Source organism: Corvus brachyrhynchos, unplaced genomic scaffold (genome assembly GCF_000691975.1).
Source record: "Corvus brachyrhynchos isolate BGI_N302 unplaced genomic scaffold, ASM69197v1 scaffold1, whole genome shotgun sequence".
In the NCBI taxonomy this organism is placed as follows: domain Eukaryota; kingdom Metazoa; phylum Chordata; class Aves; order Passeriformes; family Corvidae; genus Corvus; species Corvus brachyrhynchos.
Window position 1 is genome coordinate 3,759,513 of NW_008237222.1, and position 14,053 is coordinate 3,773,565.

The following is a 14,053-nucleotide window of genomic DNA, read 5'->3' on the forward strand; positions in this document are numbered from 1 at the left end:
GGACTGCCCACTTTAAATGTGCCAAAGAGGTAACTTTTTATTCATGCCATACACGCACTGTCCTTACTGATGGAAAGTTAAATACAATGGCCTGAACGTCACTGTATCCAACGTCTGCCTGTGGGTCATAGCCCTCTTTGAAGATGCTGGGCATTATCACAATGCACGCAGCAGGAGATAACAACAAAAATCCTTTTTGTCTCAGTTTTGCGTGACATATTTACATTGATAATATGTTTGCAATATATCATTTTCATTCCAATTGTCATTCCCTTTTCCTTTATGTAAGACCTGAGTTAAGAGAAGACCAGTCTTTTGGTCAAAATATTACTGCTTATAATTAGGGAAGAGCCCTATCCCTTGCTCTTCAACAAATTATTTGTCTATATCCCTAGACTGCCATATCCCTAGTACACACTGAGCCTCAGTCTCAGCTTAAAAAGGGAAGCAAAGTCCCAGTGTTTCTCTTCGTATTTTGCAACAAGAGTCTTAAACGGAAGAGTTGGAGAAATAACAGGTGTTCCAAACACCTCGATTATGAAGCAGCTCAAGGACATTTCAGTGACACTCAGTCACTCCAAATTACATTCCAGTCCTAACAAAATAGAAGCTGTTCAAATTGCTTTAAATCATAATCAACTTGCAAAAAAACCCCAAGCCCATAAAGACTTAAATAAATCACCCACAGCTTGGAAAACAGTAAAACAGTTCTTCAAATACTACTATTCCTTCACTAAACACATTAGCTTTGGAGGGTTTTAAACAATCCAAATATTTAGGTGTCTAGATACACATGTAACAACATAGGTTAGCATCAACTGCTCTTAATCATCATCTTATATTTAATACGTGAGAAATTATTCACTCCTTTTATCGGAATTTAGATGTATATAAGATGCATGCACATAAAAACCTGACTTCAGCTAGAAGATATAAAGTAGGCATTTAATCCAATTTTTTCTGTAAAGTCAATGATTACTGCTGTTAACAAAAACTTTGAGATTTCTGAAGGTATTTAACAACAAAAACAATGATTAAGTTTATAATACAATCTTCCCAAGTATTTTAATCGATTTAGGCACTGTGTCCAACTACACTGAAAAAATTGTCCTTTCCTAGTCTCTCAGCTTCAGAGATGAACTTGGATTAAAATACTCTGAATGTAGAGAATGTCTCATCAGGATTTGCTGCCAAACTGGTGCCAAAAATAAATTAGAGTGTAAAATTTTCTGCATTAGAAAAAACAAAAAGGTATTTGAAGAAATGCAAAGATCAGCATTTTCTTTGTGGCAAAAACTGAAAAAAGCATGAATACATACTTAATTCAGTCCATGATGCTAAGACACTTCTGCAGCTGAACTGACTTAAAAGATAAGGATGTTTCTCCCCAACCACTAGGTATAATTTGAAAAACAGGACTCCCTTTACACATCAAAATTTAAGAATACTTTATCATCTGCTTTATATTAACAGTTCCTAGTAAATTTAAAGTATTATAAATTCTTATCTCAAAATTTACATTAAGACTGATCTATCATTTTAATTAAATTCAGTTTTACCTTTTTTAGATTTAGAAATACTTTAAAAAAGCACCTATTTCCCAGTAGATAATACTGCATACTGAACTGAACACTAGATGGCACAGTTCCGCACTATTTAAAATTAGAGCTCTTAACACTTTGTCCTTAGCAAAGGTCAAAGGTTGAAGATACAAGCCTAATGTACACCTACACTGCTACTCACCTCATAATTAATTTGTGAAATATTCTATTTCAGCTTAACAAACAACTTGGTAACCTTCCTCATAAGTACACTGTCAATTAAAACTCAGCCCAAGAATTACATAGTTGAGTCACTAATAAAGAAATCTCAAAACAAGTCTCCCAATGGAAATTTCTCTAATCCTATCATTTGAATTCTGAAGGGGAAAAATAGAATACTTGAGAGCATTCATAAACAAATCACTATAGGCTTAAAAGAGAACAACAAGTAGTTATTTGTGTTTCTGTTCCACTCATGAAGTTGAGTGCATTTTCATTTTAACCTATCTGTGGATATTGCCAGCAAAAAAGTACTTAGAAAAACTTCAATCTAATATTAGTTAACTTGCTAAAGAAACTCTATTAAAAAAAAAAAAATTCTCATAGCAGTTGGCAAACTGCTTCATGAGTTTGTATTTCATGAGTCACATGTTCAAATATGTACAGGAAAACAAAACGAAAGAAAAAACTTCCCATTTCCAAAAATAGATTCTGAATAAAACACTTGTCCTGAGAATCATTCATTGTGGTTAGTGTACAAAAGTGACTGAAATATTGGAAATCAGAGATAGCAGAAGTAATTAGAAGCTACGAGGCTGTACAATATCCACTGGTCAGTAGAGCATTTTCCCTTCGCAGCACTTTTTCCAGTGCTTGATCCAAGATCAATCAGCCAAAGATCGTATGAGATCTGAACACCTAAAACTAATCTGGTAACCCAGCATCTCAATCTGTAAGTCCAGACTGGATATTGCATAACATTGTTGCTCCAACAGGAATTACAGGACTGGATAAAAACAAGAGGTTTCTTGGACTATGATGTACATGAAAAAAGTGGACTCCTCCATAATAGTCTCTTTTAGATTGAAAACTAATTTTAAAAGAAAAAAAACCAAGACATGGTGATATTTATGGTAACACTAATATTTTCCCCTCCTCAGTCTATTCACAGATTAATAATCACAATGACACACCAAGATAGAGAAGCAATACTGAAATGGATAGGCTAAGTCATTTAGCTCCAAATAAATTTAAAGACCATGCCAGAACTGAGCATGAACTCATTTCTTCCCTGAATCCACTCCAGCATCCTAACTATCCGACTTATTTTCCTTCCAGGGAAAATTATATAATAAATTATGAAGTAGTAGATGTATGCATAGAATAAATACAAAAGGCATGATCACATGGTATTACAGCTTAGAATTCTCCATCTACAAACTGGGATTCTCAAGAATATTTCACATCAGACTTGTAATGTTCCTTCTCTTTTCTGGATTAAAGTAATCAGCTGTAAAACTTCTGAACAAAAGATAATTGTTTTTTTCACAAGTCTCCTTTTTATAAAAGCACATCTCCAGCTGTTGGCTGCAATTCTCCAGTCTTGACATTGTACTATAAACCACTCAACACGTTAGACTTTACTGGATGTTGTATCATAAGCTCTCCTGGGGAAGAGAAGGATCTGCTACATCCATATTTGGTTGGAGTATCTGCTTTAATTCTCAGCTAAGAAATCAGGATGCCAGGCATTTTGAAGAGGAGAAAAGCTTCGTGCAATACATAGGAAAATCTTTTCTTAATGCAGTTAGCTCCTGTGAAGACCAATCTGACCATAATATGAAACAGAAAGAACCTTACCCAGCATAGCTTCCTCTGTGCCAGGCAGCAGAGGATGGGATACCATGCTGCCATCCTGTACAGCTGCCAGTGTTGTCAAACACTTTCCATAGAGACTGTTGATCTTTGAAACAGAAAAGGTAGTGAACTGACTTTGACAGAACAGAAGGTATTTCTTCCACATCTCTGGATTATTGGGATGTAAAAAAATTAGCTTCTGCCATTCTTTGATCAAAGCTGGTGGTTCCCAGAATTCTGTGCAAAGCTTCAGCCTGGCAAGTTTTAGATCAATATTACTTGGATTGCTTTCAATTGCCCTCTCCAAAATAGCCAGTTTCTTTTCCAGGATTAACTTGAGTGATTTTCTTCTTAATTCCTGCTCTCCGCTACTGGCATACAGGCTAGGTCCTCTCATTAATTCATCCTTAAAACAAAAAGAAACATCACTACAACCTTAGGAAGAACAATCACTAGAATCACAAGAATGCTGCCATTTGTGAAGATGAGTTAACAGCTCATTCTTAACCAACAGAAGATATACAGCTCTAAACAAATGAAACTGCAATATGATGTTCATTACTTATAATAAGCAACAAGGTCCATTAGAATACATACCTGAAAGGAAATAAATTCCATCCAAGCATTAATATCTCTTGGGTTTTCTCTGACTTTCTTGTTATGTTCTTCCACTTTTGTCATTAGAATGGAGTTCATGTTTATCCCAGGCTCTTGAGTTGTTTGCTGTGTATTTACAGACCCATTGTCTGCACTCTTGCACCCTTTTCCTTGTAGCCACACTGTGGTTGATTGATCATAAATCCCAAGAGGATTAACTTCTGTTGTGTCAGAAGAATCATCAGTTTCCACTTGGGAAACTGGTATAAAAGCAGGTGAGTCAGATGGAGAATTTTTATTACAAACAAGAATCCCATCTGTGTTCAGCATCTTCACGTTGTTCTTTGTGAAGTAGCGCTCAGGTCGACTCTGTACTTGCTTCCTTTTTGATGCAGAACTGTCCCAAGTTATACAGTGTTTCTTTGCATCTATGCCAAGACAGGACTCTCCTTTCCTTTTATATCTTGAAAGAGAAAACAGAATTAAACACCTTCCAAAATACACACTAGAAAAGACACCTCCTTTTGAAAGAAATACTTTCATTCAAATTGACCCAAATAATGTATGTGTAGAGCTTCAAAAGTTTAAGAACCTGGTAACTTTCTCCTTATTTAAGACTTCAAATTATAAATTCTTTCAGTGTCATCACACTTTTAATATCATACTAAGCTTCCTCTGAGTTCAACAATGTATGTCATACTCAAGCAGAAGAAAACCCTTTTTCCTTTCTATCATTTTAAGCCATGTAGACAAACCTGGAGAAAGAACAACAGACATTATTTAGGGTTACTTAGATTAGATTATTTTAAACTGAAAATAAGATACCAGTTGTTCAGTCCAGTAATTTTCTTCTGCATCCCTAAGCCTCTGTCCATTTTATACATCAAAAAGTGGAGAGAAGCATGAAGAGAAAAAGAGAGGCCATGTTTATAAAGGCCACAATAACCCTATGGATTAAGATAGGAAAATACCATCTTCAAATATTACCAAGAATGTAATTTCAGTGGCAGATATAGTGGCGTGCAATGCTAAAATAACACTCTTCATCTCAGAAAATAGCTGACAGTCCAAAGGTGATAGAAAATTGAAATGAATTGTAACCAGCCAATTTTATTGCAAAGGTATATAACGCTACAAAAATATAACCTATAAATCCTCCCTCCTCCACAAAGAATTATACACAGTATTATTGTATATACAGTAAACAATTTTCCTGAGAAAATAAAGAAGTAAGTGTACATACATAATGCACGAGCCAAGTGTAGGCTCCTTTGGATGGGCTTCTGTATTAATGCAAGGAAATGTTCTGAAGGGTCATCATAGGACCAGTAACCCACTACGGATGTTGAACTTGCAATTTCATCTCTACTAACTTGAAATGCAGCATTGCATAGGACAGACACATTTTAGTACAAGGCCTGGCTGAAATCTGTTTGCTAAGAATATACCTGTAGCTTTTGGGCTTTTTTACAAGGGTATCTAACTACTCAAATAAATCTCATGATAAATCTAGTATAAAATAATCAATACCTTCACCTCCCTTTCAAACATAGAAACAGAACAACAGAGACCAAAGAGAGCACTTGCCCAAAGATGATTCATAACGCAACCTGGGATTTCTGACCTCAAAAACGTATCTTTGAATCTGTCCCATGCTGCCATCTCCAGATGGCCCTGTAGTTTGCTACACAGAATGTTTTTAAAAACAACTAAAATCATGCACTTTATGCCCATTATTTCATGCCATCTTTTGCCTTTTAAAACATTTATCCAAGAATCATAGAATGGTTCGGGTTAGAAGGGGCCTTACAGATCATCTCATTCCAACCCCCCAGGCAGAGACAACTTACACTAGATCAGGCTGCTCAAAGCTCCATCCAATCTGGCCTCGAACACTTCCAGGGATGGGACATCCTCAACTCCTCTAGGCAGCCTATTCCAATGTCTCACCACCCTCACAGTAAAGAATTTCTTCCTAATATTCAATCAAAACCTACTCTTCAGTTTAAAACCATTTCCCCGTGTCCTGTCACTACATGCCCTCATAAAAAGTCCCTCTCCATCTTTCTTGTAGGCTCCCTTCAGGTACTGGATGGAGCCTTCTCTTTTTCAGGCTGAACAACTCCAATTCTCTCAGCCTTTACTCATAGGAGAGGTGCTCCAGCTCTCTGGTGGCCCTTCTCTGGACTCACTCCAAAAGGTCAATGTCCTTCTTGTGCTGGGGACTCCAGAGCTGGATGCAGCACTTCAGGTGGGGTCTCACCAGAGCAGAGGGGAGGGGCAGAATCCCCTCCCTTGCCCTACTGCCACATTGCTTGGGATGCAGCCCAGGATACAACTGGATTTCTGGGCTGCCAGCGCGTATTTCCAGCTCGTCATCCACTTGCTCTCATCATTGCTCTCACCCAGCAGCACCCCCGAGCCCTTCCTCTGGATCTGTTCATCCCCCAGCCTGTGTTGACACTGAGGGTTGCCCTGATCCAGGTGCAGCACTTCCACTTGTTAAATCTCATGAGGGCCCTCTTCTTGAGCTTGCCCAGGTCCCTCTGGATGGCATCCCATCCTTCAGAAGCGTTAACTGCACTACTCAGCTTGGTGTTGTCAAACTTACTGGGTGTACACTTGATCCTGCTGTCTTTGTCACTGATGAAGAGCACATGAGATAGCACAGGTCCCAGTACAGACCCCCAGGGGATACCACTTGCCACTGACACTGGCCCAAAGCCAAGTCAAATTTTGAAATAGGCTACTCAGTTATCTTTTCTCATCTTCTATATAAAAACGTCACAGCCAGACTCAAGCAACTCTGTGATAGTTTGGATACCAATAGAGAACAACGTTCCATACCTTGCTATGTCCCCACGATACAAGGATTTGTAGGCCCAGTTTGCAGGGTCTGGTTTCTTGTCTATCCGAAAGGTGTCTGCTGTGGGAGCCTGGATATCATCAAGCCAAATAGAGCGACTGCTCGTAACATTTGATGCTTTCTTACCTAGACTGCAGAAATAAAAGAAACATTAAATCATACAACAAATTTTCTCTTAAAATGAAAAACAAGGAAATGTTAACTCTGTGAGGAGGAAGTTACACTACAAGGCAAACCCAGCCACATATTAAGATTCTTGCACTAATTAAGAATGTTTAATGCAACCCCTCTCCAAACCCTCACAAGAGATCTGTGACAGGAAACAAGATGCTTACAAAAACTGAACATAAGCCTCTACATGACTTTAAAAATTTATTTCATAATCACCATACCATGCTTTTGCTCTGCACAACAGTACTTCACCGAATATTTCAGTCACAGTTTTTTTATACGATTAAACAAGTGGTTCTAAATCTGTTTCCCTTGCTTTGAATGCACGTTTAGTCATATAAAGCTTAGAAAAAGATCATCAACCAGTGGTAAAAATTTCAGTTGAAGAGACAAGCACAAGAACACAATGAGTTTACATCTTGCATTAATATATACATACTTTGCCGCTGCTTCCCTTTCACTCCTTTTGCCACTTCCTTTGTCCTTGATGTGCTTAGTGTCCACATCCGATTCACTGCTACTGGAATCTCCTTTGGTTTTCTTTTTTGTCTTCTTACTGTGGTGATGCTTTTTCTTTTTCCTTTTCTTACTTGTCTGTTTCAGACTCTCATCTGTATCACTCTCCTCAGACAACTCAGATCTTGAAGTAATCCTGCTCGGAAAAAAATACATACATCTATATATATACCTATACAGCTAAGCAGTAAAACTGTTAAGGAATACCACAAAAAGAAAGTTCAGAACATTTTACTCTTTACATTTTTTCTCCCTGTATTTTATTTGAGAAGGTAGCAGTAACACATACAGCAAAAGTGATATAAATCTGCATTAAATAACAACTATATTTTTCAGCTGCTGGAATTACTGACAACCAGCCTTAACGTTTTAATTGTCAAGGCATTTTGATGTGTGATCTGCACAAATATCCATCTGTTAACATTGCCAAACTAAAGAAGATGACCAAGATGATAAAATTTCCTAACTTTTCTAAACAACTTAGCTCAAGCTAAACGACTGAGAAATCTTCCACTGTGACCTGCAAAAAAAAAAAAGTCTGATTTGTTTTCCCTGGGATTTTTTATGACTTACACAGGAAGTATCAAAACCACACTTTTAAAATCACTTCCAGATTAGAAAATCAAATCTCACCAATCAAGAAACAATTTTTTATGACTACGGAACTGTTATCATATAATACAGTATAATGTAATACAATAACACTACGTACAACAGACAACTGAGTTATTGAGAGATCACACAAAGGACACATAGTTTTGGCAAAACACATGTATATTACTGTACATACCACATAAACTCCCACACTTAATAATCAAATGAATAAGGGAGGTCTTCTCTAACCCTTAATTAAAGCACAACTTCTTTTTAAACTTTTTTTTTTCTGCAATCTTTCAATGAAAGATTTCAATGATTTAATTTCAATTCTTACAACTCTCAGTATTCTGAATATTTCAATAAAAGAAAATACTGTATTTCAGAAACAAGGTATCTCAAGTAACAGCCCTGACACAGAAAGAAAAAAGAAACGAAGGAAGAACCATAAGCAGACCTTTAAAACAAACACACACACTTCTGCAAACCAAACAAACAAAGCAAACCCTCTCAAAACCACCAACTACATTGGAGCAATTAGTTTCTATTGAACTGAGATAAAACAAATTAGTTTTTATTAAACCAAGTACCTGAGTAATAGGCAAAAAAAACTCCCAAACAACAAACACCCGAACATTTTTCTGCACACTAATTTTTGACACAGTCTTTTTCAAAGATAAAATTATTATGGTGGGTTTGTTATGTGATTCTGTCTGATGGCAACTTGCAAAATCCTTTGTTTTATGACATTAAAGTCCTACAAAGATTTGAAGAAACAGAATTAGAATACATGACTGATAAACAAAACACTGATTGCATTTCAAACACACAATGCATGTAAATGCAAGAATAAGTACAGAAAAAGATGTATTCAGGTGTGCTTGGTATTATAAAGATTTTCCATATCATGACCACCACCAATCATCATAAAAATGGAAGCTTGCATCAAATTAAAAGTGACTGAAGTTTTGAACTCGACAACTACAACTTGACTGCATTCACTATTGAGTGCTAGTTACAGTGTAGATAGGCCAAGTATAGCAATGAGTCTAGTGAACATATTAAAAACAGTTTTTCAGCAAACACGGCTTCTTAAAGCTCATTTCTGTAAAAGGATATCATCACCCACTTCAGTTGACCAGCATATTCTACAGCCAGACACAACCTGATACATGTAATATTTCATTATTTCACATTGTCAACTGCTTTTTAAAAAATAAAAAACTCAACTGTGAAATGGGTGATTTCTCTCGTTTCCACAGAGAAATCACAAAGCTAATGCTTAATCTTTAGATTATTTCAAGGGTCACTTAAGACATTCAAAAGCTAATGAAGAATCATGATTGCTCAGTTCCCTCTCCATTCCAAAATAACAAATCCCAAAAGAAAATGGGAATGTAATTGCATACGTACAATTTCTCATTATTTTAAGTTAAAAGACATTGGAAGCATTATTCATACTTTTACACATGACTCAGTTCAAGCATTTTAAAATACTGAACAGTAGAACGAAAAGCTTTTAGATTCTGAATTTGGTCTCACATAACAAAAGATACGCAAGACAAAAGAAAGAGGCTATTTCAAAAGACATTGGAGTACACTCTACCTTACTAATGGTGACTTTTCAGGAATGAGATCGGCATCTTCTGTAGTTCGTTGGTGCAGTAATAGTGCATCTTCTGCAGAGAAGCTTGGGTTACTCAGCCAGTCTAAATCTGCAGGTCAAAAAAAGTGTGAGATCAACACAAATTAGCTTGCTGTGCTTTTTTAAGTTAGGGGTTAATCTAGTCAGCAGACAGCTAAATTCACAGTAAATGTCACTAAGTCATGTGCAATAACTGAGCATATTCGAAAGCAGTCCATGAAATTTCCATTTAGCTCATACTGAAAGCTATGTTTAATACATAGCTCTATACACAAAAATACACAGCCCTACACACAAAAAAAGAAGCTATCCAACATTCATTTTTATCATTTAAAATTCTAACTTTATATATTTATATATGTATAAATTTGTTACATATATATAAGATCTACTGTATCATAATATATTTACCACTATATATTAATTATACATTAATGTCTATATACAATATAGAATAGAAATATTTACATATTTAAAAAGTGAAATTGAAAAAATTACAGAAAGGCATAATTAAACAAAAGGTGTAGTTAATGAATGCAATACAATTTATACAAACTAACAAAAGTATACATTACTGGCTGTGCGGAAAATACTCTTCACACAATTTTATTGATAGGCACACCCATTACTGATAAGTAACACTCAAGTGTTTTATACATGGCCAAAACATGTCACTGAAATATCATTAGACTTATCAATAGTGTGAAAGAAAGCCACTGGATGCTAATTTGTATATATTAGTCAGCATTAAGCATCCTGCACCTAGACCTCTGCATTTCAGTCACCATATAAGATCAGACACTGACAGGATGTGGAAGGGAAACTTTCTGTCACAATTTTACTGATATTAAAAGTTTTATAACAATTTTCATAGAGATTTCATTTCTAGAATTCTTTAAGCATGTGAAATTTCTTAGCTATTAAACAACAAAAGTTATTTTGTGTAAATACAGAACTTAACAGCAGCCCCTCCAGTGTCACACTGATAGAGATAATAACAAAAGGAACAAATTTGGTCTCCCTGCCTCTCCTCCATGCTCTTTACAATCACTTCTGCCTCAGTGCTCTTCCTGTCACACTCCTGTCTTTGTGTTCTTGACTACACTGACCTCTACCCCTCAACAGAATGAACTTATTGTCTGTCAAGCCAGATACCTCTCCTCCTTCTCTAAAGTATTTTTTTCATAAACAGAATTTTGGTATGAAAAGCTTTCTTCTGTCTCATGTCCCTGAATTGTTGTCCACAAAAGGATTTAAAGCAGAGCAGACTGCAAAACAGCTTGTTAACCTAAGCTAAACACATCAAGAAGTACATATGATAAAGCAAAGCTCCAGTTTGTGTTTCCCAAGAGTCCACTCCCATTATGAAAGGCCCCATAAGGAGGGATCACCTCCCTGGCTCATCTTGAACCTCCATCTCTGTGCATGGGAGAATCCACAATTCATGGCACTGTCAAGACCAAATCACACTCCCCCACGACGAGCCTAACCAACATGCTGCAGAACAGCACCATGCACCATTTCCCAGCCTGTTTCTGTAGCTTGGTTCTACCTGAGCAGCTAAGATCAAGTTGCATCTTTAATGCATTGAAGAATCACTTTGTGAGAACCAAGCCCTGTAGCACAGTCAATATACATCTGTGGCTACAGCAGGGAAGCTCAGAATTCTCCAAGTACAGTATTTTCTGAAGAATTTAATCAAACTGACCTAATACTCAGAAAAAAATGAGCCATTTTTGCCATTTTGCAACATGCAAGTTCAAACCGCTTGTAAATAATCTCAAGTGAATCAGCTAGTGTTTTAAAGTTTGGAATGCATTGTGATGTTCGAAATGCTTGTATCCAGCTATCTCTTCAGTTGTTAGGCTTTTTTCTTGCGGAATGTCTAAGAAGTTTATCGTTTTCACAGACCAGATATAAAAGACCTATTTTGCGATAATATGCATGTACTTGTTACATGTTTATGAGCACAACCGCAGCAGTAATCCAATGGCATTCTCTTTATACCTTCTCAAGCAAAAAGAAAAATTACAAAATTACAGTGCATGTCTACACCAACAACTTTTAAGAGCTAAACGAAGCCTTTTGTTGCCTCTCAGGATCCTGAAAATCTGCTTTCAGCAAAATTTACTGCACCATCTGACCTATAGCATAGTTCAGACTGCAAATAATGCTGCATGTGGCGCTTACTAATGTCATCAGGGTTACTAATTACTACTGCTCTCCTCATGGCTACAGATAAATTTGCAATTTATCTTCCACCAAACACTAATTAAGCTTGACAACATAATTGTAACAAAGCATATACAAAATTGCAGCACTCTAGAGGCTGCTGCAACTCAGCAACTGGGCAACACAGGAAGCATAAGCACCACTTCTGTTTCTGTTTCAGACAGCACTTTTGCTTTAAAAGTGGTGTAGGAAGGTTTTTAAAAGTATGATGCAAAGTGGTTGTCTGAATGAAACATGACCAACATATATACATTATTACTTCAACTTTTACAATAAAGCCATGAAGCAGTCCTAAATGCAAAAAGCACCTCAGTTTTACATAACACTAAAATCAAAATACTCTGGGATCTCTGTATTACGATGCACTTTGGCTTCACAGCAGCTCTGAGCAGAGAACCATCTATCAGAGAGATACTAAAGTTGCCTGTCAAGTTCTCAAGTTCTCACAAGCTGAATGTGTGAAATTTGATATACACCACCATAAATGTGGTTCTGAGTTAATATTTAATTTTTACAACTTACATTAAAACGTTGCTGTCAAAACCAAAGTACAATATTTACTAAAACATAAACCAAACAAATTATGTTCCAGTTTTGTCAATAATTCTCACACAAAAATCTTTCAGTATACCAAAATGTAAGTCATAAACAGTGCTAACAACTGAAATCTGGATCCACAAGTCAATCTCACATCTTTTTCTGTATAATCTGATCTTCCAGACAGGTGGCCTGAAGCAACACAGACTACTGTAACAACCTTAAAGGCTAAATTCCCAAAGTTTTAAAATACAACCAAGGTCTTATTACCAGAGAATTTTACTGTATCTCTCCCTGGCAGAACAGCTCCTCTATTCCTAGAAGCTGTAATTTGGTATCTTATTATGTCCACTACTCCCTACACCAAGAGTCATTACCAGAAAGGGTCCTAAATGCAGCTAGAACATTTCTGTACTGGCAGAGCAAGTATCAACCACTGTTATGCCATCGGGGTAAGGCAGAACTGGTTAGAACAAGAAGCTAACGCACCACACCGACCGGACCAAATACACAAGAAATTCAGCCTAGGTAAATGCTTCTCTTGTTTCCCTTTGCTGTGGTGTCTAGAGAATGGGAAGATTTAAGGGTGGTAGAACCTGGCAAGCAAAAGGAACGGTTAGTTCAAATCCTGTCCAGTAGAATTAATAAACGTAGTACCTACTTCACTGCTTGGCACTACACCAGAAAGTGTTATTTCCTTTAATATTATTATTTACTTATTAGAAGTATTACTCGCAACTGCAGGTAAATGTGATAGAATGAATCATAATCCAAAACACGTCCTTCACAACTGTGATTTGGCTTAATAAGCAAGGAATTAAAAAACATTTTTCAAGATATCCAAAGATAGTGGGGAAGGAAAAAAAAAAAAAAAAGAAAGTAACAACAACAAACCACAAGCCCCCGCGCCGCGCTCCGCAGCCTCCGGGGGCGATGGTTACGGGCCGATGGGCCCGGGCCCAGCGGCAGCACCCCCGCCGCCCCCCGCCCGACCTGCCCGGCGCCAAGATGGCGGCGCGGCGCCAAGCGCGCTGGGACTGGTAGTTCTTCCGGCCGGGCCCAAGATGGCGGCTGAGGGCAGGAAAGCTTGGCCTTTTGGCCATTGCGGGCGGCCGATTTTCTGCGGGTTCTCGTGTATCGTGCGCCCTTCGCCGCCGCACTGCGGGACTGGCGGAGGGGACTGCTGCGGGAAAAGGCGGGATGGAGCTTCCAGAGCCAGCCCTTCCTTCCCACCACCCTCATCCTTCATGAGGTTCTCCGGGACAGAACTCCCAAGCGATGTCTCCAGGAGACTGGAATGCTCAGCTGTGTAAAAGATGATGCTGTAAAAGGCCAGGCGGCCTTTCTGTTGGGAACTAGTGAGTGTATGCCTGGAGGCCCGAGCACCCTCGTAGCCTGTCTCAACAGCGTCAGGGAGGGCACGGGGAACAAATAACCTGCTGCAGTCGGGCCTCTCTCAGCCTCCTGACCGGGGAGTCACCCATCATGTCTGATAGC

General features: G+C 37.8%; 1 protein-coding gene across 1 annotated transcript in view; it reads right to left on the reverse strand.

Moving 5' to 3' along the window:
- Positions 1-14,053, reverse strand: part of NRDE2 (NRDE-2, necessary for RNA interference, domain containing) — a 50,123-nt gene that overhangs the window by 15,031 nt on the left and 21,039 nt on the right. Inside the window, exons 2-6 of the mRNA XM_017728989.1 lie at positions 9,749-9,857; positions 7,472-7,684; positions 6,843-6,992; positions 3,996-4,458; positions 3,402-3,804 (exon numbers count right to left, since the gene is read on the reverse strand). Of these exons, the coding sequence (XP_017584478.1) occupies positions 3,402-3,804; positions 3,996-4,325 (733 nt within the window). The 5' untranslated portion in view covers positions 4,326-4,458; positions 6,843-6,992; positions 7,472-7,684; positions 9,749-9,857. The remainder of the gene's footprint in view (positions 1-3,401; positions 3,805-3,995; positions 4,459-6,842; positions 6,993-7,471; positions 7,685-9,748; positions 9,858-14,053) is intronic.